Here is a 27,584-nt window from a genome sequence, read left to right on the forward strand (position 1 = left end):
AATCATAATTTAAAATAAATTAATAATTTAAAGTTTAAAAAATATGAGGTGTTACAGAAAACAAGAGAAAAAAAGGAAATAATAAAACTTCACAAACAAACACACTGTTGCCACTGCTTCATAATCACTACGTTATCACTTATCACAGATATCACCATATATGTGAATGTTTATAAACTATGAATTTCAGAGACTAAAAACACATAGAAAGTGAATTTTTTTGGTGTTCACAGAGAAAGTGAGACTATATATATATAGATGGTGTTTATATTATTAATAAAATTAATTTTAAAAAATATAAATAATAAATAAGTCTTTAAACATTTTAAATTTTAAAATAGTTAAAAATATAATTATTTATGTATTTTTTATTAGTTTAAATTTTTAAAGATATCCACATTTAAGAGCTAAATCTTTTAAATTTAAAAATTTTCTTATTTTAAGAATATCTTGTTAACTCTAATATTTTTATAAGTATACAAAATTTTGATTATAAAATTAAAAATAGTATAAAAATCTAATTAAAAAATTTTAAATTTAATGACTTAATTATAAATTTGATAAAATTATAAAAATTGACAAAATAGTTTAACCTATTGATAATCAACTAACTTTATTGTTTTTTTTTTTATCTCTCATTTTTTTCTTTTTTCTGCTCTCTTTCTTCTTCTTCTTATTCACAGTTTACTGTTGAATAAAGCTGGAAGGTGAAGTTGTAGACTCGTAATCGTAGGTTAGAAAATTTTTTTCGCCATTCTTTGATACGAAGAACTTCATGTACTTCCACCATTTTGTGAAGTTACTCCCACAACATAGGGATTTGAGACTTCATTTTCTAGAGAAGTGAAACCATGATCTTCATTCTCTGTTAAAGTTTCATAAATTTCTACCATTTTTGAAGATAATGGAATAGAGTTTAGGTTTAATTTCACTTAATAATTTAATTTTAAAAAGATTTTATTTTATATAGTAACAAATTGTCATGTCACTCATAATAATAGTGTCATTCTGTACTCAAAACATTATAAGTGTTGTGTGTAGTATTATTAACGGAGGCACACGCTCATTGTCAAAAGGGTGAATATGTCTATTAGAACAAAACAATGTGTGTATGTGCGTAACTCACTAAATAATTTGGACGTAATTGTGACCAGCTTGTGAATTTTTAAGTGTATTTTTGTTTATTTTTTTTATTGTATACAAAAAGATTTGTTGTTAAATATTTTTGTTATAATTTATATTTTTATTGCATTCTATAGCATACAATCAAATTAACAATAAAATTAAATTTTACCAATTCAAATAATAATTAAAAACACAATTTCAGCATTTGACAATTTTTCGTGCACATAATTTTTATTATTTCGAACAGTTAATGTACTTGCTATTTAATGTTATATTTCCATCATGTCAAAATTTATACAATATATATTTATTAAAGCATCGAAACACAACTATTAACTTACCTCAGTGGCAAGTAGGTGAAATTTATATTTTTATGTTCATTTAACTTTTTTTAGAAAAAAAAAAAAACAAGTTAGACCGGTTGACCAGCCATTAAACGGGATAAATTAGATATTTTAGTCCATTTAAGTTTGACAGAGCAAGCCAGTCCGTCCTATTTTGAGGTGGATCTGGACAGGATGAACTTATTTTGCCATTCTTACTATTCGTTTGAGTATATTGTCCATTTTTGACATTTTAAGGTTTGTTTTTTTTTAAAGGATAGAAATTAAACCACCCAACCTACCAAGACATGTCTACAAAAAAGAACTATCTAAACTCTTATAAGGTATATTTTATTCGACTCTACAATTGATGTCTTGTTGACACATTAATTTAAACACTAATTTTACGAAAATATTATTTATATATTAAAATTAACTATTCAAATCAGTAATTAATATATTGTATATAAATATATATATAATTTAATTTATTTTTAATATATATATTTATATTCTAACATATATTTTATACTGATATTTGATTTTAATAAATAATTTTAATGTAAAAAAAACATAATTACTAATTTTTATACCATCTATAACAACTCAACACACCCGCTTAAAATATTCTTATCTTTGACATTTGGAATTTTAAGGTTTTGTTCGTGATTAAAAGACGAAAACCACTTAGCGTGTCGACAAGAAAAGGTATTCACACCTTTTCTGGATACTTCTTCTCACATGCATGCATGTGCCCTGTGCATGTAAATCTGATACTAAATTCTTATGAGAGGGAGATATTGATTATCTAGGAAACTCTCACTCAAGGGATTATTTATAAAACAATACTATTAACACCTTAATTAATTTAAAAAACGAAACATTTATTAATTCATAACATACATCATCAACACTAAATTCACAGTTTTATTACAATGATATTACAACATTTTATTCATAAAAAATACTATCTAAACAATAATACACACGATTACATAATAAAATGTGTATTTTATTCTTACATAATATTTATTTTTATTCATAGAATTATAAATGATTATGAGATTATTTTAAGGATAGACTTCTATAAGTGATAAATATCCAATAAATAAAAATATCTTGTAATTATAGAGGCCAGCTTCATAAAAGATATTTTTCCATTCTTCTTTGGTCTTGCATATTTAATGTCATAAGAAATTTGAGTCGAGTAATTTCAGGTTCATCTTGTTCTTCATTTATCACGGTCTCTAAAATTATTATTTTACCCTTTTTTATCTTTACTTGAAACCTTAACAGCATCTTTGCAGTTTCTCAATATTTTTATACAATTGTCGTCACTCCAATTATGTAAGACTAGCTGCATAAAAAGACAAAAGATTATATCATAATCATTTTATAATGTAATATGGTCATCAATCCCGCTAATTAAATGGTTACCTTAAGTAGAATTGCATCAGCCTTAGGAATGGATTCAAACATGTCTCCACCAACAAAGCTCAAATTGTTGGATCCCTTCAAACTTTCCACAACCATTGGAAGATCAAATACTATACATTTGAGTGCTGGAAATTTCTCACTGATAATTAGAGCTGTGGTTCCATTTCCACCACCAACATCCACAATTGTTTCCAACCCCTCAAAGGCCATGTTGTGATCCTTTAGTGCCAACTTTATCATCTGAGAATCACCGGCCATAGCATCATTAAACAAACCCAAGAGTCTAGGATTCTTGTCAATAATTCACAAAATTACACACACATATTCATAATAGTTCATCAACTTCCAACAGCATTTTCAAGCATACCCTAATCATCATCAAATCACAAACCAACAGAAATCATCATCCTCAAACACAGCCACAAATCAATCTCAGCACAATTTCATCACATTCAACCATGCATATCCACAATCACCAACAATCTCAATTTCATCAATTAATCAAACAAGACATTTATAAATTATTTGCAATTACTCACTAAACTTCAATGGCATTCATAAATTAAAATAGTTAATTTTAAAATAAATTTCCTACCTCAACTCGTCAAAACTCAAAACCCAAACGCGTTAAAATCCCTTTTCCTTGCGTCTTGTAACTACCACAGCGTCGAACCATTTCTGAGGCAATAATAGTGACTTCAAACACGACATGCAACTGATGCAAGCATCGATACTTAGTCCTATGACAAATAATGCCGCAAAACCTCAGCCACATAAACAGAAACCGATATATCAAGGATTCCGAAAAGAAATTACCTACTGGACTTATTAGAGAAACAAAAACGGTAGCGGCAGCTTAAGGGAACAACCACACAGCCCATGATAGCGGCAGTAGAGGATGGCGGCTCCAAAAAGATTCTGCAATGCACCACAGCTCGACAGCAGTGCAGATATGGCGAGGGCGAGCTCCACCTCCTCCCCGCGTGCAACAGAGGACGCGGCGGTGGTGACGGCGACATGCAGACAGCGGCAGCAGTCCTCCAGCTCCAACAACGATGGCTCCTTCCTCCGCGTCTCCTCTCTCACGCGGCTCTGCTCGATGGTGGCTTCAAGGCGGACCAACGGCGAGGGTTTCACGACGGCAGCTAACAGACACGGCGCCTCCTCCCCTTCGGCCATGGCTCGCGTCTTCTCCTTCCTCCCTTATTCGCGATTCCAACGGTGGCGACAAGGACGGATTCGGCGGCAAAGATCCGATGAAGCTGGCAGCGATGACGCGATGGTGATGGCGAGGCATGGTGCAATGGTGGTGTGGCTTCTCTGCAACGATGATGACCACTCCCCCTCTCTCTCAGGGCCGCGCTCTATCTCCCTCTCCTCTGGTCTCTTGACTGCGCGGCGGCGAGGCCCACCGTCCGCGATGCGTCTCCCTCCTCTCCGTTCCTCTTCCTCTCTTCTGTTCTTTTCTTTCCTTTTCTTTATTATTTATTTTTTATTTATGTTGCTACTGCTATGTAATAGTATTTTGGAAGAAAATGGAAGCGTGTGGAGGTGAAGGGATTGAGAAAAATTAGAGTTTTATCTTGGGGATAATTATTAATGTAACTAGGGTATAAAGTAGTATTAAAAATTAGTTTTAATCCAATAAAATTATCTTTAAAGAAATTAAATTATTATTAATTAAATAAAAATTAAAAATAATTAAATTAGTTTTTTTTTATTTATGAAACAAAGTTCAACATCTAAATATTTAAAATATAGTATATAAAATTTTTATTATTTCTCAATTATTAGAACTTCAAATTATAATTTAGAAATTACTCGATTTATATGTAAAAATTTTCGAAAATTTAATCTTAATTAAATAGAATAAATCGTAAAATAAATTATTATTTAATTTTTGAAAATTCGGATTTTACACCACCTAAGTTAAAGTCATTTTCAGAAATTCATTGATCTCTCTAATTTGATGAATCGTTAGATGATGTTTAGCTAGATAAATTCTGTGGCAGCAACAGATTGAAGAGAATTTGACTCGAAATAAGATTACGTTAAAATCTTAAAAAGTGTGACTTAAAACCAAAAATCTTGTACTGTTTTGTCAACACAGTATAAAAAGGACTAAATGTTCATAATATATATAGTTAAAAATAATATAACAATTTTAAAAAAATTATTAATAACTAATAATAATTGTTAGAATATATGAGAATTAATTAGTATTCATTAAAATTATTTAACATATTTGAATATTTATTATAGAATATTACGTCGTCTTTATTATTTCGATTCTCTTAACACTTATAAATATTTTTTTATATTTTATTATTTTATACGACTTGAATAGACATAAATTCTTTTTTTATTGCTCTTTTTTGTCGTTTTAACGGTATTAATAATTTAATCACAATAATTAAATTCGGTTTGACTTTGTCCTAAGCTCAGTCTTCAGATAAACTTTGGGATGAATTGGCTGGAATGGGAAAATTAGTTACATTGGTTTTTTGTAAAATATTTGTAAAAGTGTAACTAATAAAGTAATAAGGAGATTCTAACATGTTGCCCACCTAAACCTTATAGCTATTGAATTAGAATTCCTATTGCGATATTTTTTAAAAGAAAAATAATAGGAGACCAATACTTTTTTCTCTATATAAGAAGAAGAATGTTAGGGGCCAGCAACATTTGTGATTTGTAGCCATTAAATAGCCATCAATGATGGTTTTAATGGTGTTAGATTAGTGTGAGATTTTATCCAATGGCTCACTTTTCTTTACTGGTTACATGTTAGCCAGAATTTAACAAAGTTGCTGATTCCCTAGACTTTTCCATATAAGAATAATCAAGATATTATTGAGTTAGTTAGTAGATAAGAGTGTAATCAAAATTCTATCCAAAATTGATTTGGTGATTATAAAGCTCTATTAGTTGTTAAGAGTTTTTTAATTTTACTATATATATCAATGTCTTGTAACCAAAGATACACAATTCAAAACAAACTATCATTGATTCTTTCTCTATTTTGCACTCTCTGTTCCTACTTGTGACTACTACTACTACAAAAATATTATATGGTATTAAGAATTATTATCGATCCATGGCCAAAAGCACTCATTATTGAAGGAAAGAATGATAGTTTGTATTCAATTGTGTCTCTTTAATTTGGTTACAAGCCACTGATGATATAGGGACTTTTAACAACTAACACAATCTTATAACCACCAAGTCAATCTTTGACAGAATCTTAATTACACTCGTATCTATTAATTAAATAATATTTTATTAAATAATATTTTATTACTCTTATGCTCTTATTATTTTTTTGATAGGATATTTAGAGTTGAAAATTAAGAATTTAAAATTTAGTACTTATTATTTAGAGTATTGGGTAAGTATTGACTAAAAATAATAATTTTGGAATAAATAATAATGAGGTCATTAAAGATTTCGACTTTGGATTAATTAGTCCTTAAAAAAACAAAAATACTAATTAAGTTTTCTACAATAGCAAACGATAGACATGTTATGTCTTTTCGTCAATTCATCAAGTAAAATTTAACAGTCGTGCTCATATGTACCGTTAACTATAGTAATATGTTTGTTTACGGAAGATTATCGTTTCGGAGATAGTAACTTTTAGAGTAACGGAAATGTTTGGTAACCAAAGAAAATCAGCCAAAAACAGCCATAACTTGCCTTATTTAGCATTCATTAATTGTCGCGACAATTAATGAATGTTAAATAAGTCAACTTCATTTGCTTTGTCAGAATTTGAGGTAAATAAAGAATAGTTGACGAAAGTTATATATATAGAAATTATTATAAACGATATTGTCTACATATTCATGTGGCAATAATGAAATAGGTCACTGTATATAATGATATACATAAGTACCACCATTAAATTTTATATGATGAATTGACCAAGAATATAACGTATTCACCGTTTGTTATCACAGATTGATTACTTGATTAGTACTTTTTTTTTCAAAGGCTAATTAGTTTAAAGTTAAAATTCTTAATAACCTAATTGTTACTTTATTCTAAATTTTGTTAGTCGTATAACATTGTTCTTTTTAAAATATAAATCATATTCCACGTATTAAAATAAATTTAAGTTTTAAGCACTCCTTTTTCTCTTCTAAGTGCTCCGTCTCTATCTCTTTTTCTCCCAGAGGAAGAACTCAACTATCGAAGAGTATCATGACCACGGCTATAGAGTGGAAGATATACTCCCCGAATTCTCTCTTAGAGAGCCACGGGTATTGAAGTAACAATGTCTGGAAGGTGGGTGCTGCTGAAACTTCTTAAGGATATGCTGTTTCCACCCGACCAATCGGTTCTGGCCCAGATGCTAATTCAAAAGTGTTCACACGCCAACTGGGTGGTAAGCTGCAGGATCTGGATCAACTGGCACGATATATTATGCTTTTATATATGCATTTTACACAAATTTAAAATGATTGATTCGATTGGGACTACTAAAATAACTAATCATTAAAGTCTCATGGTTTTATCTTTGACAATAGGGATGATAGCCGAAATCTCCCACACTCACTCGTCAAAATGCGTCATGCTAGGGAGAGGTATCCACACCTTTATAAGATATGCTTCGTTCCCCTCCTCAACCAATGTGGGACCTTACAGACTCTACAATTAATATCTTGTTGACACATTAATTTAAACACTAATTTTACGAAAATATTATTTGTACATTAAAATTAGTCACTAAAATCAGCTACTAATATATTACGTATAAATATATATGTAATTTAATTTATTTTTAATATATATATTTATATTCTAACATATATTTTATACTGATATGTGATTTTAATAAATAATTTTAATATACCGATAACATAATTACTAATTTTAATACCATCTATAGTAACTTTGCACACCCGCTTAAAATATTCTTATCTTTGACATTTGGAATTTTAAGGTTTTGTTCGTGATTAAAAGACGAAAACCACTTAGCGTGTCGACAAGAAAAGGTATTCACACCTTTTCTGGATACTTCTTCTCACATGCATGCATGTGCCCTGTGCATGTAAATCTGATACTAAATTCTTATGAGAGGGAGATATTGATTATCTAGGAAACTCTCACTCAAGGGATTATTTATAAAACAATACTATTAACACCTTAATTAATTTAAAAAACGAAACATTTATTAATTCATAACATACATCATCAACACTAAATTCACAGTTTTATTACAATGATATTACAATATTTTATTCATAAAAAGTACTATCTAAACAATAATACACACTATTACATAATAAAATGTGTATTTTATTCTTACATAATATTTATTTTTATTCGTAGAATTATAAATTATTACGAGATTATTTTAAGGATAGACTTCTATAAGTGATAAATATCCAGTAAATGGAAATATCTTGTAATTATAGAGGCCAGCTTCATAAAAGATATTTTTCCATTCTTCTTTGGTTCTCTCTCTTCCGTGAATAATTTGCATATTTAATGTCATAAGATATTTGAGTCGAGTAATTTCAGGTTCATCTTGTTCTTCATTTATCACTGTCTCTAAAATTATTATTTTACCTTTTTTACTCTTGCTTGAAACCTTAACAGCATCTTTACAATTTTTCAATATTTTTATGCAATTGTCGTCACTCCAATTATGTAAGACTAGCTGCATAAAAAGACAAAAGATATATATCATAATCATTTTATAATGTAATATCGTCATCAATCCCGCTAATTAAATGGTTACCTTAAGTAGAATTGCATCAGCCTTAGGAATGGAATCAAACATGTCTCCACCAACAAAGCTCAAATTGTTGAATCCCTTCAAACTTTCCACAACCATTGGAAGATCAAATACTATACATTTGAGTGCTGGAAATTTCTCACTGATAATTAGAGCTGTGGTTCCATTTCCACCACCAACATCCACAATTGTTTCCAACCCCTCAAAGACCATGTTGTGATCCTTTAGTGCCAACTTTATCATCTGAGAATCACCGGCCATAGCGTCATTAAACAAACCCAAGAGTCTAGGATTCTTGTCAAGATACTCCCACAAAGGTTTCCCCAAGGTGATCTCGTATAGACGGCGATCTTCGTCGGAAAACCACTTGCTCAGATAATTAAAGGAATCTGAAATAAGTGGATCCATAACGAACTCAACCAATGGAGCTATACAAGGGTTTTCAGTGCCTTTGATCAAGAGTTCTGATGCTGCTGTGAGAGCAAATGCTTCCTTTTCTTCTTCTTCATTGCCATCATGGATTCTAACCTTTGTCTTATAGATACAGATATAAATATTAATCTTTTCATATAATTAAAATGCAAATATTGAAAATTTCAAAATCAAAGTAACCTAAGTAAATACAAAATTAGAGAGATGGGAAAACATAAAGATATACAACATATATAGAAACACCTATATATGATTACAAGATATAGCAAAGTATATTTTTTGTAAGTATTCAATTTTCTAAAATATTAATCATAATTATGAATTTAGTGCAATAGTTTTGAATTTGTTCATACTAATTTAGTTAATATCCAAAATAATGAGAATTGAAATCTTAGGTTAATTAATAATACAAACAAATGAACTAAATAAGTAAATACATAATAAAAAATAAGAAAATATTAATTATTTCAAATTCTATTTTGGAGAGCAAAAAAAAAAAAAGATGAATGAGAGAATTATACCTAATCTTAAATAATTTAAGATAAATTTTTTTTAATATAGATTTAATTACTCTGTCAATTCCTATAGTTTCATTAAATTTTAACTAGATCTCTATACGTTTTTTTCTTTTCAATTAGATCCTTATACCATATCAGATTTTGTAATTAATTAAGTTCCTGCCGTGACAAAAACGTTGATATTAACAAAATATTCTATTAAACTATATATAGAATATTCAGTTAAGTGTTAAGCATATTCATTTTGCTTAACGAAATATTCCGTTAATTCTAATATTTTTATCACGGTAGGGATTTAATTACAAATCTGATATGGTATAGGACTCAATTGAAAAGAAAAAAGTATAAGGACCTAATTGAAAATTAAGTGAAATCACCTTTAATATATTAAAGAGAAAAGAGGTAGTAGAGTGATTTGAATTATAGATTCTTACGATATCAAAGTATCCAATATACGCCATGTAGCGCATGAAAACATGAATGCGATCAACTTTAGTTGACGGAATTTTGAGAACGGAGACCAATTCTGAAAGAGTAATGGGTTTTCCATGGTCGTGGATTATATTTGGTATGCGAGAATCAATAATCCACTTGAGACACATGGGGTCTAGAATGCTAAACATGTGCCTATAAACAAGTGCTTGAGCTTTGAAGCTCTCGCTTGCGCTGCGGCCATTGATTGAAGTCATAACTCTTTTGTGAACAGTTTTGATTCTGCTGGTCTTTTTTATCTTTGTGGTTGATGCTCATGTTGAACTCTCATTGGTTTAATTTATAGTGTAAGGTTTCATCTTGCATGCAAGAGGTGATTAATTTAATAAATTTTCCATGTGTACCACGTTATGGATTGTTAAGGTTGATATAGTTATTTTAAAATCCCTAATTTATTGGACAGCATCTATCTGATGTTAGACTAAAATATTGGAGGCTACTCCGATAAAACGTATCTTTTTAAAAATAGTTTTTAATAATTAAAATTTAACACATATAATTGATTAAATCGTATTATTTTTGTCAAAATTAGGGCAAACAAATTAATTTAACCAAAAAATGGTGAATCAAATTTTAAATTGGTCTAAATTATTTTTTTTTATAAAAAATGACTACAATACTTCTAGTATAGAAAATGACTAAAATACTCTTATTATATATATTAATTTTGAGAATCTTAAATTTTAACTCTTTTCTTCTTTGTCGTCATAGGTTAGGATTTAGAATTTTCAATATATATATATATATATATATATATATATATATAAAATAAGGATATTTTAGTTTTTTTTTAATAGAAATATTGTAGTTATTTTTTATAAAAAATATTAATTTAGATTGGTTCAAAATTTAATTTATTAATTTTTTGTTTAAATTAATTTGTCCAATTTAATTTTAATAAAAATAATACAGTTTAATTATTTATATGTGTTAAATTTTAATTTTTAAAAAATATTTAAAAAAAAAGATATTTTTAACATATTTATCTAAATAACTCCTTTAAATATTTACAGCACCATTATAAGTTTATGACGCGCTTGTTGATCTAGAAGATAAGTGATTTTTTGTTTCCTTCTATATATGATCAGCTTTTGTATCGTACAATTATGGGGGAATTAATTACAATATATATGTTGACCATTAGACTACTTGACATTGCTTTTTCTATGAATAAATTAAGCCAATTTGTGACTACTCATCAATATTGGTTATTGGACTAACAATTAAGAGAGTAGTTAAATATATGTCAATAAAAAAAAATTCAGGTGCATTCAATTATGATAAAAATTTAATCAAATCAATCAAATTATTTAATTATTTTTAATTATCAATTTTATATAAAATTAATTATATTTGAATTTAAAAAAAAAAAACACTTAATAATTGTCCCTAAGTCTATTATAACGACTCCGCATATAATAATACATAATTACAATTCTGGCTAACACTATTTCAAGCATCCAACAACCCTTGCATGAAATTGAATGGTCTGTTTATATCTTAATTATTTTTTGGGTATGCGCGAGTTTCTATGTTAATGTGAATTGTATAAGTTTTTTATTAAATTTTTATAGTTTAAACTTTTCTAATCAAGCTTTTATAAAATATATACACGTGAGGTGATACTTTCCAAACAAATTTTTATACTACATATATACATGATAATTGATAAATCATTCAACGTTCTACATTTAAATTAAATGACTACTCTAATAAAAATTATATAAAAATATTTTATCTTAATTATTGAATAATAAAATATAAGACTTGATTTTTATATATTATAAAAATATTATTTTTATTTAATGTGTGATTAAATAAATAAGTTATATTTTTTAAATAAAAATTGTTATAAAAAGATATTTTTAATATATTCAAATAGGACTTTTTCACAATATAAAATACTGCAACGAATTGAAAATAAAAAAGAGAATAAAAAAATAAAAAAATCTTTAAATTTCAATTAAAAATTCATTAGATTTCGTATGAATAGCACTTTAAATTTTAAATTTTTATTCAATTTACTTTTTTATAACTTATAATCAGATCTCGATGAACCTTCAAATTATTAATTGTTATACTTGTCTAGTGCACAACTTACATGATTTGCTTTGACCGCAACAATTAATATATTTTTAATCAAGTAATCAACTAATTTTTATTCTCTTTCTCTCTGTGGCTTAAAAAAGTTGTATTATCCATATGGAAGTATACATTAAGGAAAAAAAAAATTCTAAATCATTAAGGAAAAATGATTAAGGAAAAATGATTAAGGAAAAAATTCTAATTTTTATTCTCTTTCTCTTTCTCTCTACAATTTATTTTATTTTGGACAAATCATTAAGGAAAAAAAAATTCTAAATCGACAATAATGTATCCAAGTTGTATACATTTATGTTAATTGTTAATATATGATTTAATTATTCTATTGGTTTTTATAATTTTATCAAATTTGTAATTAAGTATTTATATATTTTTTTTCAATTAGATCTTTACGTTACTTTCCTAAAGATTTTATAATTATTATCATGTGAAAATACTTCATCTTGATTATTGGATGATAAATTGTACGGCTTGGTTTTTATATATTATAAAAATATTATCTTTATTTAAAGTGTGGCTAAACAAATAAGTTATACTTTTTAAACAAAGATCATCATAAAAATATATTTTTGACATCTTTAAATAGGACTTTTTAGCAATGTAAAATATTAGAGTAAAGTATCGTTTTTGTCCCCAAAATTTGGGGTAACTATCAAAGTTGTCCTTAACGTTTAAATCGTCCTATTTAAATCCCTAACGTTTCAAAATTGACTCAATGTTGTCCTACCATTAGTGATCTGTTAATAGAATTGACGACGGGACAAAATTGAGACGATTTTAAAACGTTAGGAATTTAAATAAAACGAAAATATTGGAAACAAAAATGATACATAGAAATAAATTATTATATATATACATACTCTTTGCTTTTCTTTCTCGAAAGTTTATATACTAATCATTCTATAAGTATGAGTAAAAATTTATAAATTATATCTTTTTGTTTCTAATATATAGAACTTCTTTAATGTTTAATTAAATTAAATTTTATTTTTAACTTTTTAATAAATTTTAATATTTTTTTCAATAATTTTAATTTTTTACGACAAATAATTATTTAATTTATTTTTTAATTTTGCTCTTAATAAAAAAAGTCACTTAGAAAAAAATAATGTGATTAAGAATAAAATTAAAAAATAATTGAATAACTATCTACCGTAAAAACTTGATATTATTGAAGAATAAAAATAAAAATAAAGTTGAACTAAACTAAACATTAAATAATTTTGATACATTAGAGACAAAAGGTACAATTTATACTTTATTGTATATGTATTATTTTTTTTCTTTTTTGCAAGTTTATATACTAGTCATTCTACAAATATTTCATGATGTGTAAAATTCTTTAAAAATAAAATTATAAAAAATAAATTTATTTATAATGAAAGTAATGTGATTAAGTGTAATTTACTTATATGTGATTAAAAAATAATTGAATAACTATGTATCGTAAAAAATTGATATTATTGAAGGATAAAATTAAAATTTATTTCTATGTATCGTTTTTGTCCTTTACGTTTTCATCTTATTTAAGTTCCTAACATTTCAAAATCGTCTTAATTTTGTTCTGCCGTCAATCTGTTAACAGATCCTGTAACACCCTAATACTTTTAAACTGAGTTAAGCTTTATTTGGATTATATTTAGTAGTTGATATTCAAAACCTTGCGAAATTTTTCTTTTAAAATAAATGTGAAATATTTATATAAAATAATTTATAGATAAAAATATTGAATAATTAGTTTTTATTAGAATAGTTACTAGTTGAAAAATATAAGTGGATTTAAAAATACTAACATGAAAAATTGGTGTGCTAAACTATGAAGGCACAACAATGACAAGCTTTACTCATACCAAATAAAAAAGAAAACATCATATATAGTTACAATTGCAATCAGTCAATAAGGATAAAACAAGACACATAGGAAATCCTAATTCTCTTAATTTGTTTAAATATGACTGAAACATTCGTCTCTATTCTTCCTTCTTAAGATAAACGCTTAATGTTTCATATTTACGTTCTTGATAGCTCGCTCCTAATAGCGCACTTATTTTTTCACCTCAACTTAGCAGTGTATTGCTTTGTACCACATCCTTCCTGAAGATGGTACGGAGAGAGGGGTGAGAAACAAAAGTTTCTCAATAGTTTATCTATATGGTGTCATTGTATCCATCTCCAGCCACTCCGAGTTTTAAAATAAAAACGGTGATAATACAATGTTGTTCAATTATTATTTTCAAAAGTCCTTATTAGTCGGAATGGTGTGACTTTTAGATGCTTCTCATTTACTTATGTTATGACATGTGTGACGCATACAAAATACCTATAGCGTTAAAACATATAAAGGTAAACTCATAAATCTTGGTATGATGTTCTCATAGGCCATAAAGCAAGACAAAATAAATAATAAATAAGAGAAGAATAGTAACATTGTCATAGATAAGTCAAACAGAATAGATCTGAATAAAATAAAGATTTTAAACAATATCATACATCATACAAAAAAAAATTTTGGAAAAAAGAAGGATCCTTGAATGCAATAATAAACATAATCATAAATAAAAAAAAAAGATAAAATAAAAACAATCATGATCACACTTTTCATTGCACTTTTCATTACTTTTTCTCGTGGTTTTTATGGAAGCTATTGAGTTCAAATCGGTATAAAATGTGGGAGTCCCCTTCCCTTACCGAAGGTTCTTATCCCAAACATTTTGGCGATCACCTTCCCTTACCGAAGGATCATCTCGATCGATCACCTTCCCTTACCGAAGGATCATATCGATATCTTGTCTTTGGGGGTCACCTTCCCTTACCGAAGGATCATTCCCTCAGTTCAATTTATAATCAAGGTTATTTAGACATACACGAGAAAAGAGTTATATTAATAAAGATATCTTATTATATAAAATTGATGGGAGTCTCCTTCCCTTACCGAAGGTTCCCAAAAGTTTGCCGATCACCTTCCCTTACCGAAGGATTCATCTCGATTATCTTGTCTTTGGGGGTCACCTTCCCTTACCGAAGGATCATTCCCTCAGTTCTTTATGCACATAAAATTTTTATTGTAATGCATAATACGTATGAAGGGAAGAGACATTATATCATGACATGTAATGCTAACATCTATATATGACATAAAAATTTGCATAAAACTCCTACCTCGAGTGAAGTTCCGCTAGGTATTCCGATGCAAATAGATGCGGTTTGTTAGTGAAGAAAGACTTGTTTCATGGCTAGACTTTGTGTATACTAGAATATTTTGTATATAAAAAGGGAATAGATTGAGAAATGAAGGATCAAATAGCTCTTAGGTATGTGCAGATTATTTTACGAGGCATTTAGGTGAAATCTTCAATCTGAATTGTCACTTTGCGAGTCCTATAACGTTTTCTAAGTTTGGAATTTGGAAATAACTATTAGAGACAAATTTATAGATAATTGAATTAACTTTAAAATGAATCTTAAACAAAGTCAATCGGATAACCACAGCTTGAGATTTTCTCGAAATATTGTTAGTATATCAGGCTGGCTGATAAGAGCGCGATTTTTTACTATGAACTTGTAACAGATTTATCTACCTAATTTAATTTGAATTTAATTTTATACTGAACTTAAGGAATAGAGCTAGTATTCTTATTTTTTCATATAACTAAATATCATTCAAATCTAATAAATGTAGAATTAATTATGACTATATTTTAAAAGGTTGTTTATTGTCGATTAAAGATTTACTACCACTAGTGTTTTCATATGTTTAATTTTAAATTCAAATCTTAAATCATTATCATTTTAATTAATTAATTAGTTATAAAAAATGACTTGATTCAAAAAGTTGGGATGTTATAGATCCCTTACAGCAGGAAAATATTGAGCCAATTGTAAAATATTAGGAACTTAAATAGGACGACTTAAATGTTAGAGACAACTTTAAAACTTAACTCAAACGTTAAAAACAAAAATAATACTTTACTCAAAATATTACAACGAGTTGAAAATAAATAAAAAATTAAAAAAATCTTCAAATTCCAATTAAAAATTTATTAGATCCCATAAGAATTAATTGCAGTTGAAGTTTCAAATTTTTATTCAATGTACCTTTTAATAATTCATAATCAAATCTCGATGAACCTTCAAATTATTAATTGTTACACTTGTTTAGTGCACAACATACACATGATTTGCTTTGACCGCAACAATTAATATATTGATAATCAAGTAATCAATTAACTTTTATTCTCTTTCTCTCTCAGTTTCTCTGAGTCTCTGGCTAGAAAAAGTTGTATTTATTTAGATGAAAGTATAGAAGAGATGATAAGCTAAGGTAGAAGAAGAGAGTAAAAGAATGAGAAATTTTGATCTTAGACCTGAACTGAATGTGTGTATTTTCCTACATCTAATACAATTAGAGAGTCAGCTATTTATACAATTAGTATGCATGTAAATATCAATATTCATCAAGTGATTTCCTGGACTGGTAAACCAACTTCTTTCAATTCTGTAACAGAATTGGGTGAGTTTGGTGTTGCTGCACTACTACTCCTCTCTACAATTTATTTTATTTTGGACAAATCGTTAAGGAAAAACAAATTAATTTTCTAAATCGACAATAATGAATTCAAGTTGTATAAACTTACGTTAATTATTAATATACGGTTCAATTATTCTGTTAGTTGTTATAGTTTTATCAATTTTGTAATTAAGTATATTTATTTTTTTTTTAATTGGATCCTGATAGTGTACATTTCCGTCGACTAGAAATTTGATCTCAAAATAAGATTGGCGTTGTAAATATAGTTCCTAGCCAACAAGTAATGCTCAAATCAAATATTCCAATTCAAAACAAAATATAACCGAGAGTAATCAAACCTCGGATCGTTCTCCCTAGAATGCAATTGGAAGTGTTTCTCTTTCGGTTGTTAAGGGGACAAAAGGGAATTTTGGATTAAAGAACTAAAGATTGAAAGAACTAAGTAATAAAAGAACTAAGGAATGATCAAAATTGTAATTAATGCAAGTAAAAAGGAAATAAGATCAGAACTAGTGAAAATGTTAGAAATGCAATAAAAGGGGCCTTAACTTGGGAATGAGGATCCAAGGAATCCTATTATCGCCATAACCACAACTATGGTAATTATAATAGGTCAATCTCGCCTAGTCAACCCCAACCATCGAGGAGTAAGTCAAGCAAGCATAATTGACCTTAATCCATAAGTCCTAACCAACTTACCAAACTAGTTGATAAAAGGCTAGCGTCAATGGAAACAAGAGTCAACTATCTACCCAAGAATTACCACTAAATGTCGGACATTATGATTGTAGTATCCTAGGAACTCAAACCACAAGGTGGAAAAATCTACTCAAAATCTAGAGTTGACATTTTCACAAACACCTTGTGTGCATAAAAGTAAAACATAGAAAATTGTAAGGAAAAATAACAAACTATAACCAACTATCAACAAAACCAAACATAAACAAGCAATCAAACATAAAGGAAGCATGAAACATAAAATTCATTGATAAAAACTTTAAGAAACACAAAATTGCAAATATGAACAAAGTAACTTGAACCAAAAGAAATTGAAGATAAAGACAATGTAATTAAAGAGGAATTAAAGAGTACTTACAATTAAAGATCATCAAAATCCAAAATTAAGCTTGCTAGCTATAAACTACTACATGAAACCTACATAAATCCTAGGAGAGCTTTCTACTCTACACTACTCCTACTCCTAATTAACTATGCTAAGCAAAAATGTAAAATGTGGCCTTTTACTCTCATGCCTTCATATGGCTTCAATCCCCCTTGATATAGCACTTTCCTTTCAGCATTGGAGCTTCCAAAACAGGGCCAAAGGCCCCCAAAATCGCGCAGCACGCGTTTCTTTAATGAAATCACGTGCAGGGACCTGTGCGGACGCACAGAGGTGTGCGTCCGCACACTCGGTTGAAAGTTGACCTGTGCGTGTACGCACGCACACATGGAAATTCTCGCTTGTGCGTACGCACGTAGGGCTGTGCGCACGCACACTTCGCTGTGTGTGCTTTTTCTTGTTTTCTTCATGTTTTCTCCCTTGTACATGCTTTCTTCCACTTTTGGCCATCCATTATTGCCTCTAAGGCCTGAAATCACTCACAAACCATATCACGGCATCGAATGACATAAAAGTGGAATTAAAATCACTAATCTAAGTATTAAAACGCATGTTTTTATATTTAGAATCAAATACAAAAGTATGCTATTTTGGTGTTTAAATATGAGTTCATATGCTAGAATCCATTCAAATCAAGACAAAATATATCGGAAAATATGGACTCATCATATCCTTATGTTATTTTTAATTTTATAATTAGATCCTTTCTAATATAAAAATATTAGAATTAACTGAATATTTTTTCGTAAACTAAAAATATTTATAATTAAAAATTTAATTAGACATTTGACTCCATGTATTATGAAAAAAATCTTTTATTAATTTTAATATTTAAATATAAAAATAATTTAATAATTATAAAATTAGAAACAGTATAAAAATCTAATTAAAAAAATAAAAATTTAATTAAAAATTTAATAAAATTATAAAAACCAACCAAATAATTAAAACTTAATATAATTACTAAAATTGAACCAGTAATTGACAAATATTTTTTGGCCACTAGTTCAACCTGTGGATCAGCATGGGAATTGGGAAACTTTGTCACAGTAGTTGTAAGACTCAGAATTTTCGAAAAATCTTATTGTGAACTAATTTCAATTTATTTATTCATTAAAGATTTTAATTTCAAAAATTATTTTATTAAATCTAACTAAATCAAGTTTTGATAATTAAATTAAAAATTTTATCTAATTTTATAATTATTGAGTAATTCTCACATTTAAATTATAAAGTTTCAGAGTCGTAAAATAATAAAAATTTACATTATTTGATTTAAATAATTGTGATTTTAGAAATTAATACTTTAATTTTTATGAATAAAGAAAATTAATTATATTATCTATAGTTATCAAATTAGAATTATTTATTTAAGAATAATTTATAAAATGATAATTAAATAGTATTTTTAATAAATATTAGTGTTGGATTAAAACAGGTTTTTAATTATCCTATTACACTTAATTTTATAAAATTGTTATATTACTCATATGAATTTTATCCTAACTCAAAATTTTCAAATAAAACCCTAATTTTAATTAAATTAAACTATAATCCCCTCCTAATCTAACCTAACTACCACCACTTCCTAACTCAAACTCCGCTCCATCCCTTCAGAAAAGAAAGAAAGAAAGAAAGAAAGAGGAAAATAGGGAAGGAAAAAATCACAGAGGGAGGAAGAGAGTGCCGGAGAGGAGCCGCCGCCGCACTACTGCCCCGCTGCTCAAGACTGTGTCCCGCTCGCTGTCGCGCCGTGCTCAGTGTCGTCCTCGTCGTCGCAGTCGTGTCGTCTTCACGCACAAGAGGAGGAGAAGGGGAGCGATGGGGAGAAGAGGAAGGGATGACGCAGTGACTAGACTCTCGCCGTCGTTGCGTCGCAGGAGCTTCCAGTTTTGTTGCCGCCATTCGCGCTGTCACCTCCAGCCTGCACCGTCGCCGTATGCGAAGGGAGAGAGAGAGAGAGAGAGAGAGAGAGAGAGAGAGAGAGAGAGAGAGAGAGAGAGAGAGAGAGAGAGAGAGAGAGAGAGAGACCTCGGGAGCATAGGAGAGATAGGAGAGATCCGTACTCAGCCACCGCAGTGCCTCTGCTGTCGAGAAACTCCGCTGCCGCCACAGAGATTCACCATCGGTAAGGGTTTTTGAGTTTGGTTTACCTTCGTTTGAGATTCCGAAAACCTTATTATCTCTGCGTGTTGGTTTCAGTCACCGTCGAAGAAGCTTCAGCCGCTGCCATCGATTGTCACTGGGGAACAGCCGCCGTGCCTCTGGTTGTCGGAATCACGGACTGGAGAGAAGGGGGTTGCCTCTCCTATTGCTGCTATTCGTTCTTTTATCGTAAGCGGTCTCTGTTTCCAGTCCCATTGAATTCATTTCTGTTTTTGATTCCATTGAGTTTGAATTCTCTATTTTGCTGTAACCATGGCCACTGTTGTTGAAATTACTGATGCCACTCTCGGTGCTGATTGGATTAACCATCATAGCTATTCTGCATCACCTTCACTTTCCATTATTTTTGTTAGGTTCCGTTCTTGCCGGTGATGGCCGTTGGGTTTGCAATAGCTCCAACTTTTATTTCTCTCTTGATTCGGTGAGTTTTTCTTGTTTCGGAACTCTCGCTGTTAGCAATTCGTTATAATTTATTGAGGATTTTGCGACGTTAACATTTTAGGGTTGAGTTACTATTGTGTACGGTGCTTCTATGGCTGTCACTACTACGGAAAATGGTCGGATTCGATGTCGTTGTATTTGGGCCAAGAGAAAAGGATTTTTAGTCGATTTTGGCTTTGTGGGTTTCGACTAATTGAGGTAGGGGTTTTTCTTAAAATCTATTTTACATTATAGAGTTGTGATAAATAGATATTGATGCAAAAAAAATATACTTTTGTGATTATATTTGTCTTATGGATGTGATGGTTTGTTAGACTGGATTATTGGGTGCTTGATTGCGTGAGTGGTATATGGTTGTTGATAAAAAACCGGTTTGAAATGTTATTTACTTGATTATTATGAAAAGTGGATTTTCTTAGTTTTGGAGTTTACTTGGTAATATAAATGAATTGATTTTGGAAATAATTTGAGATATGAAAATAAATTGATTCTGGAAGCGGTTTGATTTTGAGTTAGTCTGATTTTGTAAATGATTTAATATTTGAGCTGGTTTGATTTTAAAAAGAGTTTTATTATTGGAATTGGTTCGATTTGAAAATAATTTGATTTTGGAACTAGTTGAATTTTGGAAAATGATTGAGATTTGGAGAGGTTGAGAAAAGGTTTGAGAAATGTTTGGATGGGACCCGAAAAGGGTGGCAGTGTCCGAGTTTTAGAGATGCTGCCAAAATTTTATAAAATTGGAAGTTTTGCTTAAAGTATTATCTGAAAAGATTTGGTTTTAAACATTACATGTTTTAATATTGATTTATTTATCAAAGAATGAATTGTGTTTTGAATTGGGGTTAAAGGATGATGAGGATTGACTTTGAAATATGATTTTCGAATGAATTTGGAAATGAGATATGGATTGACGAATGATGATGATATTGAGAATGACTTAGATGTCGATGAATGTTGAATGAATTATCCATATGGCTTATAAATTTGAATTATCTGAGACACAAGTTTCCTGGGTAAAGTACCGTGGCTTGCCACCATGTGTACCAGGTTGAAACTCGATACTCTGTTGACCCTATGATGTAAGGGTAACCGGACACTATAAATTCTCAGGAATAGTACCTCATTGAACGATTTGATATATATATATATATATATATATATATATATATATATATATATATATATATATATATATATATATATATATATATATATATATATATGAGAAAAAAATATGCATAGACTCATGGGGATGCACGTCGGGGGACAGTCTAAGGTTTTCGGACTTGTCGGGTTGGCTGGATAATCGACAGATAAGCTCATTAGCCATAGGACAGGCATGTATCATATGCATTTGTATGCTTTGCTTGGGTTTGAACTTGTTTTGGTTTGCCTAATTGTTAAACTGTTCTGAACTGCTACCTGAATTATTGCTGTAACTGCTACCTAAACCTGTGCTTTCCTTGTCTGTCTTGCCTGTTTTTGTCCTAGTGTGCTACATCTGAGAATGAACTTTGGAACTGAATTGATGATTGTGTTGATTGATTGCGTGGTTGATTTCTAATTAAGATTTGATTTTTTTATAAGAAAAGAAAGGTTTTGAATTTCTGAAAGATTATACATTGGTTTCTTTGAAAAGGTTTTGAGCGAATAGCTATTGGTTTTTAAAAGGATTCATAAGGCAATGATAATCACTGAACTTGAAAACAGTTTTCTTATTAAATACCTTCTTATGACAATTCTGAAACTCCGTGGTGAGACCGTGTGGTTAGGTTCTCACTCCCCCTACAGTTTTACCTTTTCAGGAATCGGATGAAAGAGCATTATGAAGAGTTATACTGCGTTTTGGTTTATATGATGTTGTATTAATTAGATTATTTTTCTTCCCTCGTCTTTGTTATTACAACTTTTGTAAGAGGGATAGGAGTTGTGTGTTTTGTATGTTTATTAAATTATTAGCTATTATGTAAGAAGTCTTGTATATAAATTTATGCCTATTTGTTTTTTTTAGTTAAAGTATTTATTTCCGGTTTTAAAAGAAATCGGCAATGCGGTGTCGAGTCAAAGGCTCCTATTTTAATATTAAGTATATAAACTCATCGTAATACTTTTTCCTATCAGAGTAGCGCAGTTAGAAGCGTGACATTCTGATAGTGAGAGTGTTACAGTAGTCTCAAGAGACAGATACAAAAGTTGAGAATAATAAACGTGACTAATTGTGCCACGGTTGTAAGGTCCCCCATCGGTTGGGGAGGGGAACGAAACATGTCTTATAAGGGTGTGAAACCTCTCCCTAGCATGACACGTTTTGACGAGTGAGTGTGGAGAATTTCGGTTATCATCCCTATTATCAAAGGCAAAATTGTGAGTTCTTATGTGTCAAAACGAATAATATCGTGCTAGTGAGTGATTTGGACTGTTACACTGTATATTACAAATAAAAAGATATAATTTATAGATTTTTATTCATTCTTGTAGAATGATTAGTATATAAACATTCAAGAAAAAAAAGCAAAGAGAATAGTTGATTACTTGATTATCAATATATTAATTGTTGCGGTCAAAGCAAATCATGTAAGTTGTGCACTAGACAAGTATAACAATTAATAATTTGAAGGTTCATCGAGATCTGATTATAAGTTATTAAAAAGAAAATTGAATAAAAATTTAAAATTTAAAGCGTTATTCTTACGAAATTTAATGAATTTTTAATTAATATTTAAAGATTTTTTTTATTTTCAATTCGTTGTAGTATTTTATATTGTGAAAAGATTCTATTTAAATATGTTAAAAATATTTTTTTATAATAATTTTTGTTTAAAAAATATAATTTATTTATTTAATCACATATTAAATAAAAATAATATTTTTATAATATATAAAAATTAAATTTTATACTTTATTATTCAATAATTAAAATAAAATATTTTTACATTATGACGATCATAAAATTTTTATTAGAACACCTAATTTAAATGTAGAACGTTGAATGATTTATCAATTATCATGTATATATGTAGTATAAAAATTTGATGGCAAAGTATCACGTGTTTATATTTTATAAAAGCTTGATTAGAAAAGTTTAACCTATAAAAATTTAATAAAAAACTTACACAATTCACATTAACATAGAAACTCGCGCATACCCAAACAATAATTAAGATATAAACAGACCGTTCAATTTCATGCAAGGGTTGTTGGATGCACCAATGAATTATAACTTAAATGACATAGTTTTTCATACTCAATTAAGATGTTGCGGGTTTGAATTTCATATTTTTATTTAAAAAAAAAAAAGAGTTGTTGGATGCTTGAAATAATGTTAGCCAGAATTGTAATTATGTATTATTATATGCGGAGCCGTTATAATAGACTTAGAGACAATTATTAAGTTTTTTTTTTAAATTTAAATGTAATCAATTTTATATGAAGTTAATAATTAAAAATAATTAAATAATTTGATTGATTTGATTAAATTTTTATTAAAATTGATTATATTTGAATTTTTTTTTTACTTTTTTAAAATTATATATAAATTTAATTGATAATATTATATATACACTAAAATTAATCACTAAAATTAATTACTAATATAAAATATATATTAAAATATAAATATACATCAAAAAATAAATTAAATCTTACATATATTTATATATAATACATTAATATTGACCTATAACTACTCTCTTAATTGTTAGTGCAATAATCCAATATTGAGTAGTCACAAATTGGCTTAATTTATTCATAGAAAAAGTAATGTCAAGTAGTCTAATGGTCAACATATATATTGTAATTAATTCCCCCATAATTGTACGATACAAAAGCTGATCATATATAGAAGGAAACAAAAAATCACTTATCTTCTAGATCAACAAGAGCGTCATAAACTTATAATGGTGCTGTAAATATTTAAAGGAGTTACTTAGATAAAGATGTTAAAAATATCTTTTTTTTTTAAATATTTTTTAAAAATTAAAATTTAACACATATAAATAATTAAACTGTATTATTTTTATTAAAATTAAATTGGACAAATTAATTTAAACAAAAAATTAATAAATTAAATTTTGAACCAATCTAAATTAATATTTTTTATAAAAAATAACTACAATATTTCTATTAAAAAAAAACTAAAATATCCTTATTTTATATATATATATATATATATATATATATATATATTGAAAATTCTAAATCCTAACCTATGACGACAAAGAAGAAAAGAGTTAAAATTTAAGATTCTCAAAATTAATATATATAATAAGAGTATTTTAGTCATTTTCTATACTAGAAGTATTGTAGTCATTTTTTATAAAAAAAAATAATTTAGACCAATTTAAAATTTGATTCACCATTTTTTGGTTAAATTAATTTGTTTGCCCTAATTTTGACAAAAATAATACGATTTAATCAATTATATGTGTTAAATTTTAATTATTAAAAACTATTTTTAAAAAGATACGTTTTATCGGAGTAGCCTCCAATATTTTAGTCTAACATCAGATAGATGCTGTCCAATAAATTAGGGATTTTAAAATAACTATATCAACCTTAACAATCCATAACGTGGTACACATGGAAAATTTATTAAATTAATCACCTCTTGCATGCAAGATGAAACCTTACACTATAAATTAAACCAATGAGAGTTCAACATGAGCATCAACCACAAAGATAAAAAAGACCAGCAGAATCAAAACTGTTCACAAAAGAGTTATGACTTCAATCAATGGCCGCAGCGCAAGCGAGAGCTTCAAAGCTCAAGCACTTGTTTATAGGCACATGTTTAGCATTCTAGACCCCATGTGTCTCAAGTGGATTATTGATTCTCGCATACCAAATATAATCCACGACCATGGAAAACCCATTACTCTTTCAGAATTGGTCTCCGTTCTCAAAATTCCGTCAACTAAAGTTGATCGCATTCATGTTTTCATGCGCTACATGGCGTATATTGGATACTTTGATATCGTAAGAATCTATAATTCAAATCACTCTACTACCTCTTTTCTCTTTAATATATTAAAGGTGATTTCACTTAATTTTCAATTAGGTCCTTATACTTTTTTCTTTTCAATTGAGTCCTATACCATATCAGATTTGTAATTAAATCCCTACCGTGATAAAAATATTAGAATTAACGGAATATTTCGTTAAGCAAAATGAATATGCTTAACACTTAACTGAATATTCTATATATAGTTTAATAGAATATTTTGTTAATATCAACGTTTTTGTCACGGCAGGAACTTAATTAATTACAAAATCTGATATGGTATAAGGATCTAATTGAAAAGAAAAAAACGTATAGAGATCTAGTTAAAATTTAATGAAACTATAGGAATTGACAGAGTAATTAAATCTATATTAAAAAAAATTTATCTTAAATTATTTAAGATTAGGTATAATTCTCTCATTCATCTTTTTTTTTTTTTGCTCTCCAAAATAGAATTTGAAATAATTAATATTTTCTTATTTTTTATTATGTATTTACTTATTTAGTTCATTTGTTTGTATTATTAATTAACCTAAGATTTCAATTCTCATTATTTTGGATATTAACTAAATTAGTATGAACAAATTCAAAACTATTGCACTAAATTCATAATTATGATTAATATTTTAGAAAATTGAATACTTACAAAAAATATACTTTGCTATATCTTGTAATCATATATAGGTGTTTCTATATATGTTGTATATCTTTATGTTTTCCCATCTCTCTAATTTTGTATTTACTTAGGTTACTTTGATTTTGAAATTTTCAATATTTGCATTTTAATTATATGAAAAGATTAATATTTATATCTGTATCTATAAGACAAAGGTTAGAATCCATGATGGCAATGAAGAAGAAGAAAAGGAAGCATTTGCTCTCACAGCAGCATCAGAACTCTTGATCAAAGGCACTGAAAACCCTTGTATAGCTCCATTGGTTGAGTTCGTTATGGATCCACTTATTTCAGATTCCTTTAATTATCTGAGCAAGTGGTTTTCCGACGAAGATCGCCGTCTATACGAGATCACCTTGGGGAAACCTTTGTGGGAGTATCTTGACAAGAATCCTAGACTCTTGGGTTTGTTTAATGACGCTATGGCCGGTGATTCTCAGATGATAAAGTTGGCACTAAAGGATCACAACATGGTCTTTGAGGGGTTGGAAACAATTGTGGATGTTGGTGGTGGAAATGGAACCACAGCTCTAATTATCAGTGAGAAATTTCCAGCACTCAAATGTATAGTATTTGATCTTCCAATGGTTGTGGAAAGTTTGAAGGGATTCAACAATTTGAGCTTTGTTGGTGGAGACATGTTTGATTCCATTCCTAAGGCTGATGCAATTCTACTTAAGGTAACCATTTAATTAGCGGGATTGATGACGATATTACATTATAAAATGATTATGATATATATCTTTTGTCTTTTTATGCAGCTAGTCTTACATAATTGGAGTGACGACAATTGCATAAAAATATTGAAAAATTGTAAAGATGCTGTTAAGGTTTCAAGCAAGAGTAAAAAAGGTAAAATAATAATTTTAGAGACAGTGATAAATGAAGAACAAGATGAACCTGAAATTACTCGACTCAAATATCTTATGACATTAAATATGCAAATTATTCACGGAAGAGAGAGAACCAAAGAAGAATGGAAAAATATCTTTTATGAAGCTGGCCTCTATAATTACAAGATATTTCCATTTACTGGATATTTATCACTTATAGAAGTCTATCCTTAAAATAATCTCGTAATAATTTATAATTCTACGAATAAAAATAAATATTATGTAAGAATAAAATACACATTTTATTATGTAATAGTGTGTATTATTGTTTAGATAGTACTTTTTATGAATAAAATATTGTAATATCATTGTAATAAAACTGTGAATTTAGTGTTGATGATGTATGTTATGAATTAATAAATGTTTCGTTTTTTAAATTAATTAAGGTGTTAATAGTATTGTTTTATAAATAATCCCTTGAGTGAGAGTTTCCTAGATAATCAATATCTCCCTCTCATAAGAATTTAGTATCAGATTTACATGCACAGGGCACATGCATGCATGTGAGAAGAAGTATCCAGAAAAGGTGTGAATACCTTTTCTTGTCGACACGCTAAGTGGTTTTCGTCTTTTAATCACGAA

At 28.4% G+C, this 27,584-nt stretch overlaps 2 protein-coding genes across 5 annotated transcripts in view; one reads left to right on the top strand and one right to left on the bottom strand.

The window, feature by feature from the left end:
- Window positions 1–2,321: 2,321 nt before the first annotated feature.
- LOC112740691 (isoflavone 7-O-methyltransferase) overlaps window positions 2,322–27,584 on the bottom strand; it is a 76,641-nt gene continuing 51,378 nt past the window's right edge. The window contains exons 4-6 of one of the 3 annotated variants that reach the window (XM_072215210.1): window positions 8,632–8,871; window positions 2,886–3,125; window positions 2,322–2,801 (exon numbers count right to left, since the gene is read on the bottom strand). In XM_072215210.1, the coding sequence (XP_072071311.1) occupies window positions 2,769–2,801; window positions 2,886–3,125; window positions 8,632–8,871 (513 nt within the window). In that variant the 3' untranslated portion in view covers window positions 2,322–2,768. Of the gene's footprint in view, window positions 2,806–2,885; window positions 3,126–8,037; window positions 8,551–8,631; window positions 8,872–27,584 lie in introns of those variants that run through there. The other 2 variants (XM_072215208.1, XM_072215209.1) reach the window with 2 other exon arrangements.
- On the top strand, window positions 25,101–27,383 carry LOC112744580 (isoflavone 7-O-methyltransferase-like). 2 transcript variants are annotated; one of them, XM_025794250.1, is made up of 3 exons: window positions 25,101–25,408; window positions 26,259–26,789; window positions 26,871–27,383. In XM_025794250.1, the coding sequence occupies exons 1-3, from the start codon at window positions 25,154–25,156 to the stop codon at window positions 27,174–27,176; spliced, it is 1,092 nt and encodes a 363-aa protein (XP_025650035.1). In that variant the 5' UTR covers window positions 25,101–25,153; the 3' UTR covers window positions 27,177–27,383. The 2 variants fall into 2 exon arrangements, with proteins under 2 accessions (XP_025650035.1, XP_072072238.1); XM_072216137.1 differs by having other exon boundaries at window positions 25,111–25,408; window positions 26,265–26,789.

This window comes from Arachis hypogaea, chromosome 14 (genome assembly GCF_003086295.3).
Source record: "Arachis hypogaea cultivar Tifrunner chromosome 14, arahy.Tifrunner.gnm2.J5K5, whole genome shotgun sequence".
NCBI classification, from domain to species: Eukaryota; Viridiplantae; Streptophyta; class Magnoliopsida; order Fabales; family Fabaceae; genus Arachis; species Arachis hypogaea.